Here is a 14213-nt window from a genome sequence, read left to right on the forward strand (position 1 = left end):
ATAGGACATGTGCATACTTATAGCACTGCCTACTGGCAACACAAAAAGCGCTTTATCTCAGGAACCGTTTGTCCGATCGACTTCAAACTTGGGGAGTGTGCCCCGCGGGCAGGGGCGTAGGCAGAAATTAAATTATGGGTGGGCCTGGATACAATTGGGTGGGCCTGGATAAAATTGGTGGGGCAATTGCATGACAAAATTTTGCGCGCGAAGCGTGCAAAATTCCTAGATGTCATGAAGTCGTCATGCATTAGACTGGAGATGATGTGCCCTGCGTTTTTAAGCTACAAAACCATTAGCTAGCAAGGCAGCAGCAAGTTTGCCTCTAGAAAAAAAAAAAAAAAAAGTTTTTGGGTGGGCCAGGGCAAGAAGTGCCTTCCCAGACCCACCCGTAGAAACGCCCCTGCCCGCGGGTGGGGCGGATCATAAAAATAAACATTCTGATTAATAGTGGATGGGTTGCGGCGGGTGAAATGATGTATCATTAATGAGGAACATTAATATTAATTACGTTATCTAGTCTATGAACGTATTTTAAACTTAATTTTTCATCAGGCACATGTTAGCCACCTATGTTAGCCGCCTATTGTTAGATGGCAAGGACCCAAGGTACTGGGGCAGTAGTAAACAAATAGCCACGGGATGGGATGCCTTCTTTCTCAACTCCTTATGGTCAATGATGTCACCAGAAAACAGGAGTCTCCACTGAAGACACGTTGGAAGAGAAGACGCAACACGCTAGTATTATTTTCCCATACAGCTCAATCCAGTCTTCATCTAAATTTAAAGCTATAGCGTTAGCCTAGTATACTACAAGGGCAAGTGCTGGACTGGATTATAATACAGCATGGACGTTTATTTGGAGTCGCCTGCAGCGATTGCACTGACGGCAGCAGAAACAGTAAGTTAATCTACCCAAATCGCTCCTTCAGAGCGTTGTGAAATGTCGGGTGCATGGCGGGCGCGGATCTATAAATAGTATGAAATAATTTCCGCGGATTTATGGCGGGCGGATCGCTCATGCATAGCTACATGCGGATTAGGGTGCCATAAAAGCTCATCTGTGCATCTCTAGCATGTGCGCTGCTGTGAACCCGACAAAGTGCACTGTCGAATTTCGTGCAATTCGACCAATCAGCTGGGGTGAAGAGTGGCGGAGCAATGAGCATGATGTGTGAGGGGGAAGGGGAGGGTGAACGGGCACTGCAGTAATAATTAAAAACAATAACAGAAAAACTGCCATTTTTGAACTACACATTTTTGAACTATATATACACACACACACACACAAATTGTATAGTCGTTTTGCATAATTCATGCTTTTCTGCAAAATGGCTGGAAGTCCAAAAATTGCTGTTCTTCTCCAGTGTAATAATATGCTGAAGGAATATGTCATGATTCAGAGAAACAGCAGTAGTAGTAGTGCGCCTTTAACCAGCATGCGTGCGCACATGCGTAAATTATAGTAGGTGGGCGCGCATGGCATCTCCGCTGCTGCTTGCTCTCCTCTCCTCTGCCGCTGCCTGGCTCGCTGCTGCTGATGATGCTGAGCGGAGCGGGAGAGGGGCGCTCGTACATTTTTATGTGCTGCTACAACCGCAGTTCCCGAGATCGCCTCGAATGAAACAGGAGAAGAGGAGCTTGAAATATGATGATGATGGATCAGCCGAGTCGTTTCTCATCGCTCGGACAGCAGTAACGTTAACAGTTGACGGACAGACAGCGAGCGAATTCATCAAAGGTGAGAGTGTGGCTGGCGATGAATCACGGAGAGAATATCCTCCTTAACGTTATTCACCCTGGACCACTTCTCCTCTCCATATGATGATGATGATGATGATGATGATGATGATGATGCTCTAACCTAACGCAACCTGCGTGCTTTTCCTCCGATAAGGCCAGCCTTCTGTCGTCAGCCTCCGAGAGAGACCAGTCAGAATTGAAATGATGTAGGATTATCATTGTTTCTCCACCATAATTTATGGGCATCACGACACCGTTCACATTGCGGAAATAAGGTAAATAGGGAGTTAAATCATCAATATGGCCCCGTTTGTTTTTGTTTTGTCGTGCGGTTGCTTCAGAAGTGATGAATTGTAAGTCTTGTTCGGTTCCCTACTGTAATTGAGGCTTGTGACATGGGGAAGTGAACGATGTTGGTGGTCGGAACATACTGCAGTAGCCGATCCTTCTGTTGACTCGCGTCAACGGATGTTGTCATTCCCCCGAAGCCGAAGGTGCGGTTACAGTCAAATGCACCTTCATACGGCCTAAGATGATTACAACATGCTTACTGTATCAAGGGGAAGGGTCCACAGATCTGCCTTCGTATTGGGTTGTGATTGATTGAACAAATGACTATTGCATGCAATTTGTCACAGAATAGAATTTATTGACATGAATTTGTGATTTGAATGACATTCTCATTAGCCTATATGCTAGATGTTTTGTCTAAATTATTGATAACTTCTGACTTTTAATCACATTCATTAATCAGTTTGTGCATTAATCAAAATGTCATTACTTTGTTGTCGTGGACTATTCACAGTTTTTCTTACATTGCCTACCAATGCAATGGCTGAGATGCCTGCTGTAGTTACTCCATAGCTGAATATTTACAATGAACCATTGTGTTATTTTCGCTGACGTGTGTCTTGGCTCTCCCACTGCTCAGCTAATGTTTTCTACCTTTTTTTTCCCCAAACTGCAAAGGCACTTCTCAAACTTGCCATCCCCTCAAACACCACAAATAGATTTGCATTTAGCCAGGAAGGAACCCATATTAAGTAGGCTAATATTGGCACATAACCCCAAATGCTTGAAAGTGTCATCAGTGCATGGCATGCATGGTCCTATAATGGAGAGTGGAGACTGAACCTTAATCCTGACTGGGTTAATGCATACATCTTTTCAGGGCTACAACACTATTTCAGAACATTACATTTGTCTTCTTTGATTTAGTACAGAATGCTATATTAGTCAATGGAGCAATATGGAGGCAGTGAAATCAGCGATCAGAATACAAATTGTTCTAACTAGCCAGCTACAAGTGAAACAGTAAGCTAAAATGAAACAGTAGCCTACTTAATTTTGGTGGAAATGGCCCTTTCAAGGACTCTCATTGGTCTCTGTACATTGGAGCCACTCACCAGAAGTCAGTTACAAGTTGGGCGAGTATAAAAGGCGCTGCCATAACGGCAGAGCTCACTCTGAAAAGAGTGTCTCTAAAATCAAGAGGAAACTGTGGCTCACCACAAAAAACAACAACTGTAGAGAGAAAAAAGTGCCTGTCTGCAGAGTTCCTGAGGGTAGCAGAACCTTGGCGTCTCTGCTCATGCTCAGCTGGTCAGCTGATGCAGATCCCCTGTTTGTTATCACCCCCCCCCCCCCCCCCCCCCAGTCAAAGAGTGCACACACATGTGATTGAGGCATGTATGTTTGAGCATACAGTCCCTTGGCCGAGGCCAAATTTGTTGGTGGTGGTACCCAGCGTGCATCACTCATTGGCCGGCCATAATGTGTCCGGCGTCCGTCATCATTGAGTGGTTCCTTTGCGGCCCAGTCGGTGTCATTAGCCCATAGGATGCAGACTTTGCTGAGCGGGATGTCACAGAGAATTATCATTTACACAGACCATGGGCACTGGAGTGTTCCCTAGCCAGCACACCAATCTCTACAGGAGGAGAGAGGGGAGCAAAAGCACAAATTGAGAGTTAATGAAGTCCTTGAAGGAGGGAGTGGAGGTGTTAATTACTTATTTAAAAGTCAACTACATTTTGTCAGCCAAGAATGGCTTATCTCTCACAGTAATGGAGACATGGAGTCTGAGGAAAGCCTCACTAACTATTTCAATGTGACTTCTCTTCACAGGGTCGACATCTATAGTGCTTCGCTTTGTTTGACATTCAGCCAGCGACAGGTAAAGACTTTTTAAAGGTTATTAAAGCCAGACATAATGCTGAAACTGTCACTTATATCCACATTAGGCACACACACGTTTTGTTCAGAGTGACACTCTCAAGAAATTATTTATAACACATTTAAAGATACAATACTTTGTAGTATGTCCTTGGTTGACAAATTATTACACGCATAAAGATCAAATCCTCTATTTTAGAGATATTGAATCATGAACTTCACGTAATTGTTTCTTTTACTGCCAAAATTGATATTTCATATTGTGGGAGAGAATCTCTTCAATGAGCGATATGCATATAAGGCATAATTCACTTGCATGGTATGGAAATTATTTTTGGACCTGTGTGTTGCACTTCACATGCTATTCTCAAAGCAGTGGGTAAGCGGTGGTTGCTGTGTGCTGTTTGATATGCTGCAGAATGATCGAGGAAGGCAGTAAACGAGGCAAGGCCATGGTGGAGAAGAGACAGCTCTTCATGGAGATGAGTGAGTGGACTCGACTGAGAGAAATCTCCTTTCACTTTTCACCGTCGGGCGCAGGCTTATGCAATTCTGTCACTGGCTCTACATCACATAGGAGATGCACGGTCCCCTCACACACAAAGACACGAATGTGTTCCACTGCACCGACTGTAATCCTGTTTGTGTTTATAAAGAGTCGAATAGCTTTTCAGTGAATTGACTTCACTCTGTATACATCTCTTGTCCATTAGTGGGCTAATGTGATAGGGTTTTGATGGTGCCTGTTGGAGACGGTTAATCTTTCTCCCTGGCGTTGTTTTACAGGAGCTCAGAACTTCGATGTCATTAGATTGTCGACTTACAGGACCGCCTGCAAGCTCCGCTTTGTGCAGAAGAGATGCAACCGTAAGATAACATCGACTTTATTCTGAGAATTGCGTAAAACATCCCCCCCCCCCCTCTCTCTTGTCAGCTGCCCCGCATGACTCTTATGACACCATGTCGGGGTGTAATGAATAGAAATGTGTGTTCCAAAAGGCATACAGACTCAGTTGATCACAGTCTGCCTGTTTGGCTCTCTTCCAGTTCATCTGGTGGACGTGTGGAACATGATTGAAGCCTTTCGTGACAACGGGCTCAACACATTGGACCACAACGCTGAGATCAATGTGTCGCGGCTGGAGACCATCCTGTCTTCCATCTACTACCAGCTCAACAAGCGGCTGCCCACCACCCACCAGATCAATGTGGAGCAGTCCATCGGGCTGCTGCTCAACTTCATGGTGGCCACCTATGACAGGTACGACGCGCTCGGTCAGTGCAGAGAAACACTACAGCCTGTTACAGCCTGTAGGCAGCGAGCATCAGAATGAGTTTGTCCACCAAGTGCAAAAAATGTGAAGGAATTTGATTCGATAGCGTTGCTGCAAAACGAGGATGGTAATACAGTACATACACTCATGGTATAGGGATGAAAAGGGACCTAATTTATCGTAGAAACAGTGATAGACATAAACTATATACCTTTCACTCTACTGTACATACATGTATACGTTCAATCTTACCTGGGAAATCTAGGTTATGAAACTTCATAAACATAGAATAGATTTGCTTTTTGCATACAGATCAGGAGGGATTAACAGTGATCAAAAGGTTTTTAATAGGTCATCTTTTGGAAGATATGATTATTTATAGTGTAATATACAATATCAATATCATCAGGGCTGTTTCGGTAAAAGTGTAAGATATTTCACTTCAATATACAGATTTGTATGTGAGGACCGCCACAGTTCATGCAACTGGCTTTTAGGCCTCACAAAACCTGGTTATAAACACCAATTTTGGGATAAATATATTGATATGACATACTGGTAGTAAAATAAATATATATATATTGGATACACCTTCACCTGTTTCATCTTAAGTAGCCCTGGTGATGCTGTCTGTTTCTCTGCCTAATGTCTGCCCAGGGCCGTAGCCACTGTCTGACATGGAGTGCAGAGGTTTATTATCCACTGTAAAGCTCCCTCTCATTATTGTACCTTGGGTGCTCAGATTGATTGGCTGCTTGCTCCGTCCATTCAGGAAGCTTTTCATGGTCCTGCTTCCCTATTATTGTTCATGCTCTTATATCTCTGGAAAACCATATCTCTGGAAATTACTGTCTAAGATCACAGGAAGTGTTTTTGCTATCTGTCCCTGAGGTCCGAACTGAATTAGACATGAAGAGCTTTCATGTACTGTGCTACCTCGGCTGCTAAATGAATATGAAATGAAAGAGCAGGTCTCTCTTGGCGAGTTAAAATGATTTTGAAGGCTTGTGAGTAATAATGGTCTGTCTGTGCTTTGTTAAGCCATGATTTAAAGCTTGGTTCATGATTCTGCTGGCCGGCTATCGGACTGCTGCATTTTAGCACTAATATAGGAAAATTCAACTTTACACTGACATGTTTTCAATTGAATTTTGCATATCCAATGCTGTATATTATGATTCTCCTCATGCTACTTTTTCCTGAAGACCAAATTCTTAATCTCAACAGAAGTACAGGTTAGACAAAGCATAGATAAATGAAATAAAATTGATGAATGTAAATTAATTTGATTATTTAATTAGATAATTACTAATACAGGCTGAAAGGTCATACTGTCAACATAAAATATTTCTTTATAGTGAATATATCATGTTCTTACACGCAATGTATTACTGTAATGTATTGATGATTCTTTTTTTTCTACTCACAGTGAAGGCCATGGAAAACTCACAGTTTTCTCAATGAAAGCCATGCTGGCAACAATGTGTGGAGGGAAAATTGTGGACAAGCTACGTTGTAAGTAAATATTTGCACCATTTTCTAGGTAATTTTTCTGTTGTGTCGATCAGCTGCAGCCTTTTCATCAGCCTTATTTATTTTTTGCCTGGTTTTCTGGAATTGTATTCCCTGGTTTGCTGCAGATTCCAGGGTTTCCACAGTCCACACTCCTGGGACAGTTTGATCCTCAATGTAGTTGCTCATATATTACACACGGGGGCGCTATTGGAACATATCTAATATAACATTTTATACAATGCATTTGCTTTAATTGTCTAGGCATGCTTTCACTGGCTGCTAAGTTTATGCACTGTGGGTTATCAATATGTTGCATCCTGAGAAAAGTCTAGAGTTCAAGTTTTAATTGTTATATACACTTAAAAAGTGCCACTTACATTCAAATGCAATAAGATAAGATAAGATAAGATAAGATAAGATAAGATAAGATAAGACAAGACAAGACAAGATATCAATTCCAGAAATGCATGTGCCCTGGTTCTCTCAGTCTTTAAAATTACACATAAAATGTAATACAAAGAAGAAATAAGAAATCTAGACAGAGAATGATGTTTAAATAATATAGAGAACAGAGAAATATGTTGCTTTAGCAAATATGACGATTTAAGGGGATTGTCTCATTCAGAGGGGTTAAGCTCCCCTGTAATTTGCATGCTGTTCTTGCTAAAGGCTAAGTTTGACATGTTCTCTCTGTCTCAGATGTTTTCTCTCAGATCTCTGATTCCAGTGGAGTGATGGTGTTTGCCAAGTTTGACCAGTTTCTTCGGGAGGTGCTGAAGCTGCCTACGGCAGTGTTTGAAGGCCCCTCGTTTGGCTATACAGAGCATTCAGTCCGGACCTGCTTCCCTCAGCAGGTACGGGGCCCGGGAGACCTTATTCCCTTTTATTAATAGATACTACTTCACTTTTACCAGCCTGCCTTTACTCAGTTTTAGATTGTAGATCTTGTGTTTTCCCCGACTCTATTAATGGACTCTTCTCATGTGTGTGTTTGTATCTAGAAGAAGATCTTGCTGAACACGTTTTTGGATGTGTTGATGGCAGATCCTCCCCCTCAATGCCTTGTGTGGCTACCACTCATGCACCGACTTGCTAATGTTGAAAATGGTAAGATTTGGTGTGGTTGTGCCCTTTCTGTGGGCTGGGTGTATAAACATATTTAGAACACGGCTCTCTTGAATACTCGATTCTGATTGGTCAATCAACAAGATTCACCGGTCATTATTTCTCGACAACCGACCGCTGCTCTGCCACACCTGGATTAATCAGTTGATAAGAGCCTTTTGTCAGCAAACACTACTAATTAGGCCAACCAGTTGCAGCTGTGGTGTCTTGTGTGCCAATTACGAATGAAACCGCTTTGTCGTTGAAAACGCTATTAAAAAAATCTATTTGAATAATTATTTTTGTCAGATTATTGAATGATTTAGTTGTAGGCCATGTTCTAAGCGGGATAATGTATAGTGAGCCGGTGATTACTGGAAATAATGACCTTCAGGTGAATGATTAAGCCCTCCGCTGCGCGTCGGGCTCAATCATTCACCTGTCGGTCATTATTTCGCCAGTAATCACCGGCTCACAATACATTATCCCTTACATATATATACATACATATATACGCCCTCCAGTGGAGGGACAGATGAAGCGGTTGTCAAAGAGGCAATGAAATCCTTGTCTTTGTTGTCTCATCACCATCCAGTCTTCCATCCAGTGGAATGTTCATATTGCCGGAGTGAGAGCATGATGGGTTTTCGGTATCGGTGCCAACAGTGTCATGGCTACCAGCTCTGTCAGAGCTGCTTCTGGCGTGGCCACGCCAACGGTCCCCATAGCAACCAGCACCAGATGAAGGAGCACTCATCTTGGGTAAGACAAAGCCTTGCTTACTCTCAATCCGACATCATGTCTTTCCCTATTCCACACCATTTAAAAGTCATTATTGCCCTTTGTGTGTAGAATGATTTTACAGCCACTGTCTGTCTGTCTGTCTGTAAACTGCAGAATATTCAGCCTTTTCTCTAAATTTACTGTACTCTCAAAGCAATCCAAAAAGGATTTTATGGGGTTTTATTTATTTTGCCAAATGAAATTGTATTGATTGAATTCTCGGTGTTGCTGCATTCGCTCAAAGCTCAATCATTAGGTTGTAAATTGAAACAAAGGAAGTTATGTGCACTGGATCCCAAATGCAATTCCCGTCCCTCTCGGCTTTGCACAGAGAAGAATGACTGTTCAGGAAATCTCTGAGCACATGAATCAGAAAACATCTGGGCCCATATTTTGGGCTCTGTGCAATTTTATTTGTGCATTTAGAGGTGTGTCGAAGTCGTTGTGCTATTCTCCGCAGCGTAGCCTGCCAACATGTCAATCACGCCCCAAAACATAGTCTGCTTTATCGTCTATTTTACTCTAAATGGGACCATAATCTACAAAATGAACATCATGCTGTAATGAACAAGACTTGAAACTAGCGATTGAGACCATAAACTCATTGGGAAAGTGTTTTCCTGAGGTCATAAATCAGTGAGAAGTAAGGTCATTTTCCCATTGATTTTCAATTTTTCATACAATCTGGCTTATTTTTGCAGCCAGTGGAGTCGCCCCCTGCAGGCAAATAGAAATAATGCAGGTTTAAGGCACTTCCCGATTGGCTTCAGGTTTCATGAATGGAGCTACCCCCTTGGTTGAGAGTTTGCAGTACATGATGCAGTACAAATGCTGTTGGCCTGTTTCAGAGGCTTTTTTTTCTCAACTTCTGGGGCAAACGCTGAATCCTTGTAATTCACATGAAAACTGTCAAATTGAAAGATATTGAATATCGCAACTTCAGTTGAAAAATATCTCAATCAGCCTTCAGTAAACCACATTGGTTGACCCCTAGTGCTGACAATGCGCTTTGAGTTACAGCAAGGCATTTTAGATCAAAGCATCTCCTAAAATTGCTTATAAAATAGCACATCATTTATATGCACAAGCCTCTGTTTATACGCGCTTTTGACACATTAAACAAACGTCAGCCTGCAGCAGTTATGCAGATTAACCACTGAAGTAGCTTAAGACTTTTTCTGTCATTCTAACAAGATGATAAAAAGTAGATACAATGCACAAGATGACAGATGTTATGCTTGCCTTGCCCTCCTCACAGAAATCTCCGGCCAAAAAGCTGAGCCATGCAATCAGTAAATCTCTGGGCTGCGTCCCCATCGGAGAGCCGCCGCACCCCGTGTTCCCCGAGCAGGCGGAGAGACCGCAGGAGCTCACCCACACAGTGTGAGTGCCGCTCTCAAGGCATCTGTAACCTCTCTTTGTGTCGTTCATGAGGGAAACCTAACATATATGTTGATTAACAGTGCAGCACGGCCCAGTATGGCGGTGATGTATCGTCTATTCTCGCCATGTAACTGCCTCCATCTTTCCATTTCGCTGTCGCACGATGAAGTATAGAGTGCCATCTCACTAAGATGTCAAGCCCTTGATTATTTGTTAATGTGGAAATGCTGATATACTATACTGGTTTTCCCACAGCTGCCGTTAACGGCCTAGTCGTCCTCATCAGTCTATTGGCAATGAAACTGGGGCAACGGTATAAATCTTACACTCTTGGCTCTGAGGCTCCTGGAAGTCATTATAGAAAATGCATTATATTCTGGCGCTGTCTTAAACCTGCACACTTCATTTACATTTCAGTTGAGAAATAGTACAATTTCCATAATCAATTCCAACACTGAGGTACATCTGCAGTAGCCCTCATCGCTGAGGTCACTTCATAGGTTTCTCGTCATTGTGACCACACTGTAAGTCTGAGTCGGAGGTTTTGCCACTCACCAAAACAAGATCTGATCATGTTTCAGATGAAAAACCGATCAGTTGTTATGCATGACATTTCGCAGGATCATAAGAAAACTCATAACTTTCTCATTTGAAAATTCATCATTTCTCATGGCATATTTCATAACAAAATTCGACTTCATATTCAAGTCACGATCATAAATCAAAGCTGTCTGTATTTGTTTTGTTCCTTGTGTCCGTGAGTAATTGATAGTGAGCTACATCAGAGGGTTAGAAACCAGCTCAGGGAATGCCAGGAAAACTAGACAGATTGTAAATACATCAACATAATTTCCCATATTACAGCGTGATAGATACCGGCATCTCCAAATCAGTTCTCACATCACGGTTTGGAGACTCCAGCTCTCTGATGAAGTTAACATTTACATAAATTTACAATTCATTACAACACGGAAAATAAACTGTCGACCCGGATGTTTCCTGCTAGCTGACGGATAAGACGATTGGATTAGCCTGCGCAGTATAGGCTATGTAGCATGAAATTACATCACATAAGTAGATTAATATTGATTAAAACAAAATTTGTGTCTAAGACTATTTAAGATTATGTCTTTCCAGCGCCCTCAGTAACCAGTAATCCATGTCCTTTTGCGATTTTGATTAGTTTAGATGATGTAAGGCCACCAGAATATCCAGTTTGGTGATATAGGATTTTACGGTATGAAAGTCTGGAACAAATTTGCCCTGAATTAAGTCTCCGGTTTGAGTATTGATTTGTTTGTTTCATACTTTTTATTGTAAAGCAAAGCCATATAACCATATAGTATTTCTCAGCTGCATATGTTTGGGGAAGAACTTCCAGGAACCTCTTGTTGTTGTGTTTTCCTTCAAGACTGTAAGAGATCGTAGTGGACAAAGTGCATTCTCATGCTCTGCAGATGGTATTTGAAGGTTGGTGGGAACTGTAGTGTGTGTGTGGTCACTGACTGTTGTAGGGTAATGGAGGTGACTGTTGCCCACTGGGACTTGTTTGTGTGTCTCTCTGTCCCTGTTGTTATGTGTGGTGCAGGGAAGTGGCTCGCTGAAACACTGATGATGGGAAAACATGTCTGTTGTGGTTTCCAAAGCACTGACATTTTTATTTGTGTGTGGTGAATACGAGAAATTTCAAGTATCAAGTCTGTGGCATGAAAAGATATTGATTTATAAACCTGGCAACCTTTCAAAATATACTTACGAGTGACTAGTGCGTCTTTATAGCGCGTTTTCATTTTCTGTTCAGATCTAACGCCTCTAACTGTGCATGTCCTCAAAGTGAAGAATTACTGTATAAGACGGACCATCTTTATTGCCAAATAATTTCCAAAGAAGACTAAATTTATTTATAAGCATAGATGGAAATATCCAGACTTTTTATTAGTTTGGAATTTGACAAAGAGCCGTTATTTGAGATCATGTCATTTGAATAAAACATTGCAGTCGTAAATGTTACTGTTGCACTCAAGCTACATAAGACACAGACTGCTGTTTGTTAGCAGTAGATTTCAGAAAAGTCCAGTGTTTACCTGCTCTTCATCCCCATGTTAAATATCCTCTTGGCTACAAGAATCTCACTCAAACTGTATTCCTGAGATATTTAGTCATAAAAAACTCTATCCTTATGCTAAAATTGTTGTGAGGATAGTAGGATACATAACAGAGAGATAAACGTTGTGTGTGTGTGTGTGTGTGTGTGTGTGTGTGTGTGTGTGTGTGTGTGTGTGTGTGTGTGTGTGTGCGTGTGCGTGTGCGTGCGTGCGTGTGTGCGTGCGTGTGTCCGTGTATATGCGCGTGCGTGCGTGAGTGCACGTGAGGCCAAAGACCCGCCTCTGAGTGAGTGATAATGACAGAATCAGGGTAGAGCGTCAGGTTTGATCAGAACTCCCCGAATCGAGCGGACATGAGAGTCCCAGTCGCCCAACCCCCTTGCGTGCTCTCAGACAAAGTGTAGCTACAGTATTCTGATACTGTTTTGAAATATTTACCGGCATCTGACAGCAAAAACTAACAGCTTGCTGAGCTTTTAGTCTGCCTTCTGCTCAAACTGCCAGTGGGATTCTCAGGGATTTGTGCTTTGGATAGGAGTTATTGGTTTGGGATGCACCGTATGCCTCAAACACTTTCAATCTATGATACTGCTTCTTACCTTCAGATTTAGCCAAAAGACTTTAAGCACCGAAACAGACTAGGAGTCGGAAATAGGCACCTTATCATACTTTTTGCATTCATGTGGAATACACATTATACATACGGCATCGAGCACCCGGGTAGTGCAGCGGTAGATTCCCTGCCCAGTGCCTACCAATACAAGGGTCGCAGGTTTGAGCCCCCGTGTTACCTCTGGCTTGGTCAGATGTTGATACAGGCACAATTGGCTGTGTCTGCGCATGGGAGGCTGGATTATGGGTATGTGTCCTGGTCACTGCACTAGCGTCTCCTCTGGTCGGTCGGGGCGCCTGTACGGGGGGAGGGAAACTGGGGGGAATAGCATGATACTCCCATGCGCTATGTCCTGCCGGTGAAACTCCTCGCTGTCAGGTGAAAAGAAGCAGTTGGTGACTTCGCATGTATTGGAGGAAGCATGTGCTAGTCTACAACTACAACTAGCACATGCACATGAGGCGGTGGAGCAACGACCGGGACAGCAGGGCGAATACATTCAGGCGGTGTCTCGTCATAGACGCGTGGTCAATGGGTCAGCGTGGGGGAAATCCTCCTGTTCTTCCCAGCCAGCATAGTTAGCATTTAGCTGCTAGCCCAGCCCAGGCAGACAGGATTGGGGATTCAACCACCGCAGTAAACGCACATCTGAACAGACGTCTATGTACCTGCTCTTGAATCCCCAATGCTGTAGTGTAGAGCCGCAGCACCGTCCTTTGGTGAGTCAGCCCATTGTGATATATGGGGGTTTTCCCCCACCGTCTAGTCTCGCGCACCAGCCCTAGTAACATTTTGTGGGTGTTCCCAGAACTTCCCACACAGACCGACTGTATCTATTGGCCAAGTACGGTGTCAAATCTTCACATAAGTGTTTAATATTTAGCAACCAATTTTTTTAGACTCCCTGTATAATCCCCAGAAATCCCTCACATTCTATAATGGCTTCCGCTGTTTTACATCGTTTTTCATCCTCCCAGTCAATGCAAATTCCATCAGTGTCATTAAGAAGGGGAGAACAGGCATGGAGGCTGATCCATTGGGTTTTATGGCCGAGGTATTGACAGGCTCAGGGGAAAGAGAGAGAAGGAGATATAGCGTTTGCCAGGAAGATGGAATGCTTCATGTTTGCATATTATTTTTAGCTGGCTGATGGCGATCGAAGGTGGCCATGCATCGCATCAAAGCCCCACTTAATTTTCCCTGTCCCCCTGCCAACTTCCAAGTACAAGGAAAGGGGTACATTGTCATTCCCGGCACGCAGGTATCACGAGGCTTAGCGCATTGCAGACTTTGATCTTTTAGTGCCTAAACGTTCCCTCTTGACCTCTGGGGGCGCCGGCTGGCTGCACGGCGAGGGCTGCCGGAGAGGTGGAGACGCCACTGGAGCCGGGACGTCTTAGGGTGATGTCTACTGTTTGGCCAGAGAGACAGAGATTACTCTTATCTGAGTGTCATTCATCCACATTTGTCATGCAGTGGGCCACGGGCTGCAGACAGTGATGGGAATGAGTTGGGAAG

General features: G+C 43.2%; 1 protein-coding gene across 3 annotated transcripts in view; it reads left to right on the top strand.

Moving 5' to 3' along the window:
• The first annotated feature begins 1628 nt into the window (after positions 1–1628).
• Positions 1629–14213, top strand: part of dtnbb (dystrobrevin, beta b) — a 37664-nt gene continuing 25079 nt past the window's right edge. For all 3 annotated transcript variants that reach the window (XR_014552566.1, XM_083633926.1, XM_083633927.1), the window contains exons 1-11: positions 1629–1741; positions 1898–2018; positions 3871–3919; positions 4337–4404; positions 4705–4785; positions 4966–5179; positions 6622–6707; positions 7407–7561; positions 7712–7814; positions 8407–8573; positions 9853–9977. Coding sequence is in view for 2 of the 3 variants with exons in the window: in XM_083633926.1 (XP_083490052.1) it covers positions 4338–4404; positions 4705–4785; positions 4966–5179; positions 6622–6707; positions 7407–7561; positions 7712–7814; positions 8407–8573; positions 9853–9977 (998 nt within the window). In the remaining variant the exon portion in view is untranslated. The remainder of the gene's footprint in view (positions 1742–1897; positions 2019–3870; positions 3920–4336; positions 4405–4704; positions 4786–4965; positions 5180–6621; positions 6708–7406; positions 7562–7711; positions 7815–8406; positions 8574–9852; positions 9978–14213) is intronic.

The sequence above is a fragment of the Poromitra crassiceps genome, assembly GCF_964638095.1.
Source record: "Poromitra crassiceps genome assembly, chromosome: 3".
NCBI lineage: Eukaryota > Metazoa > Chordata > Actinopteri > Beryciformes > Melamphaidae > Poromitra > Poromitra crassiceps.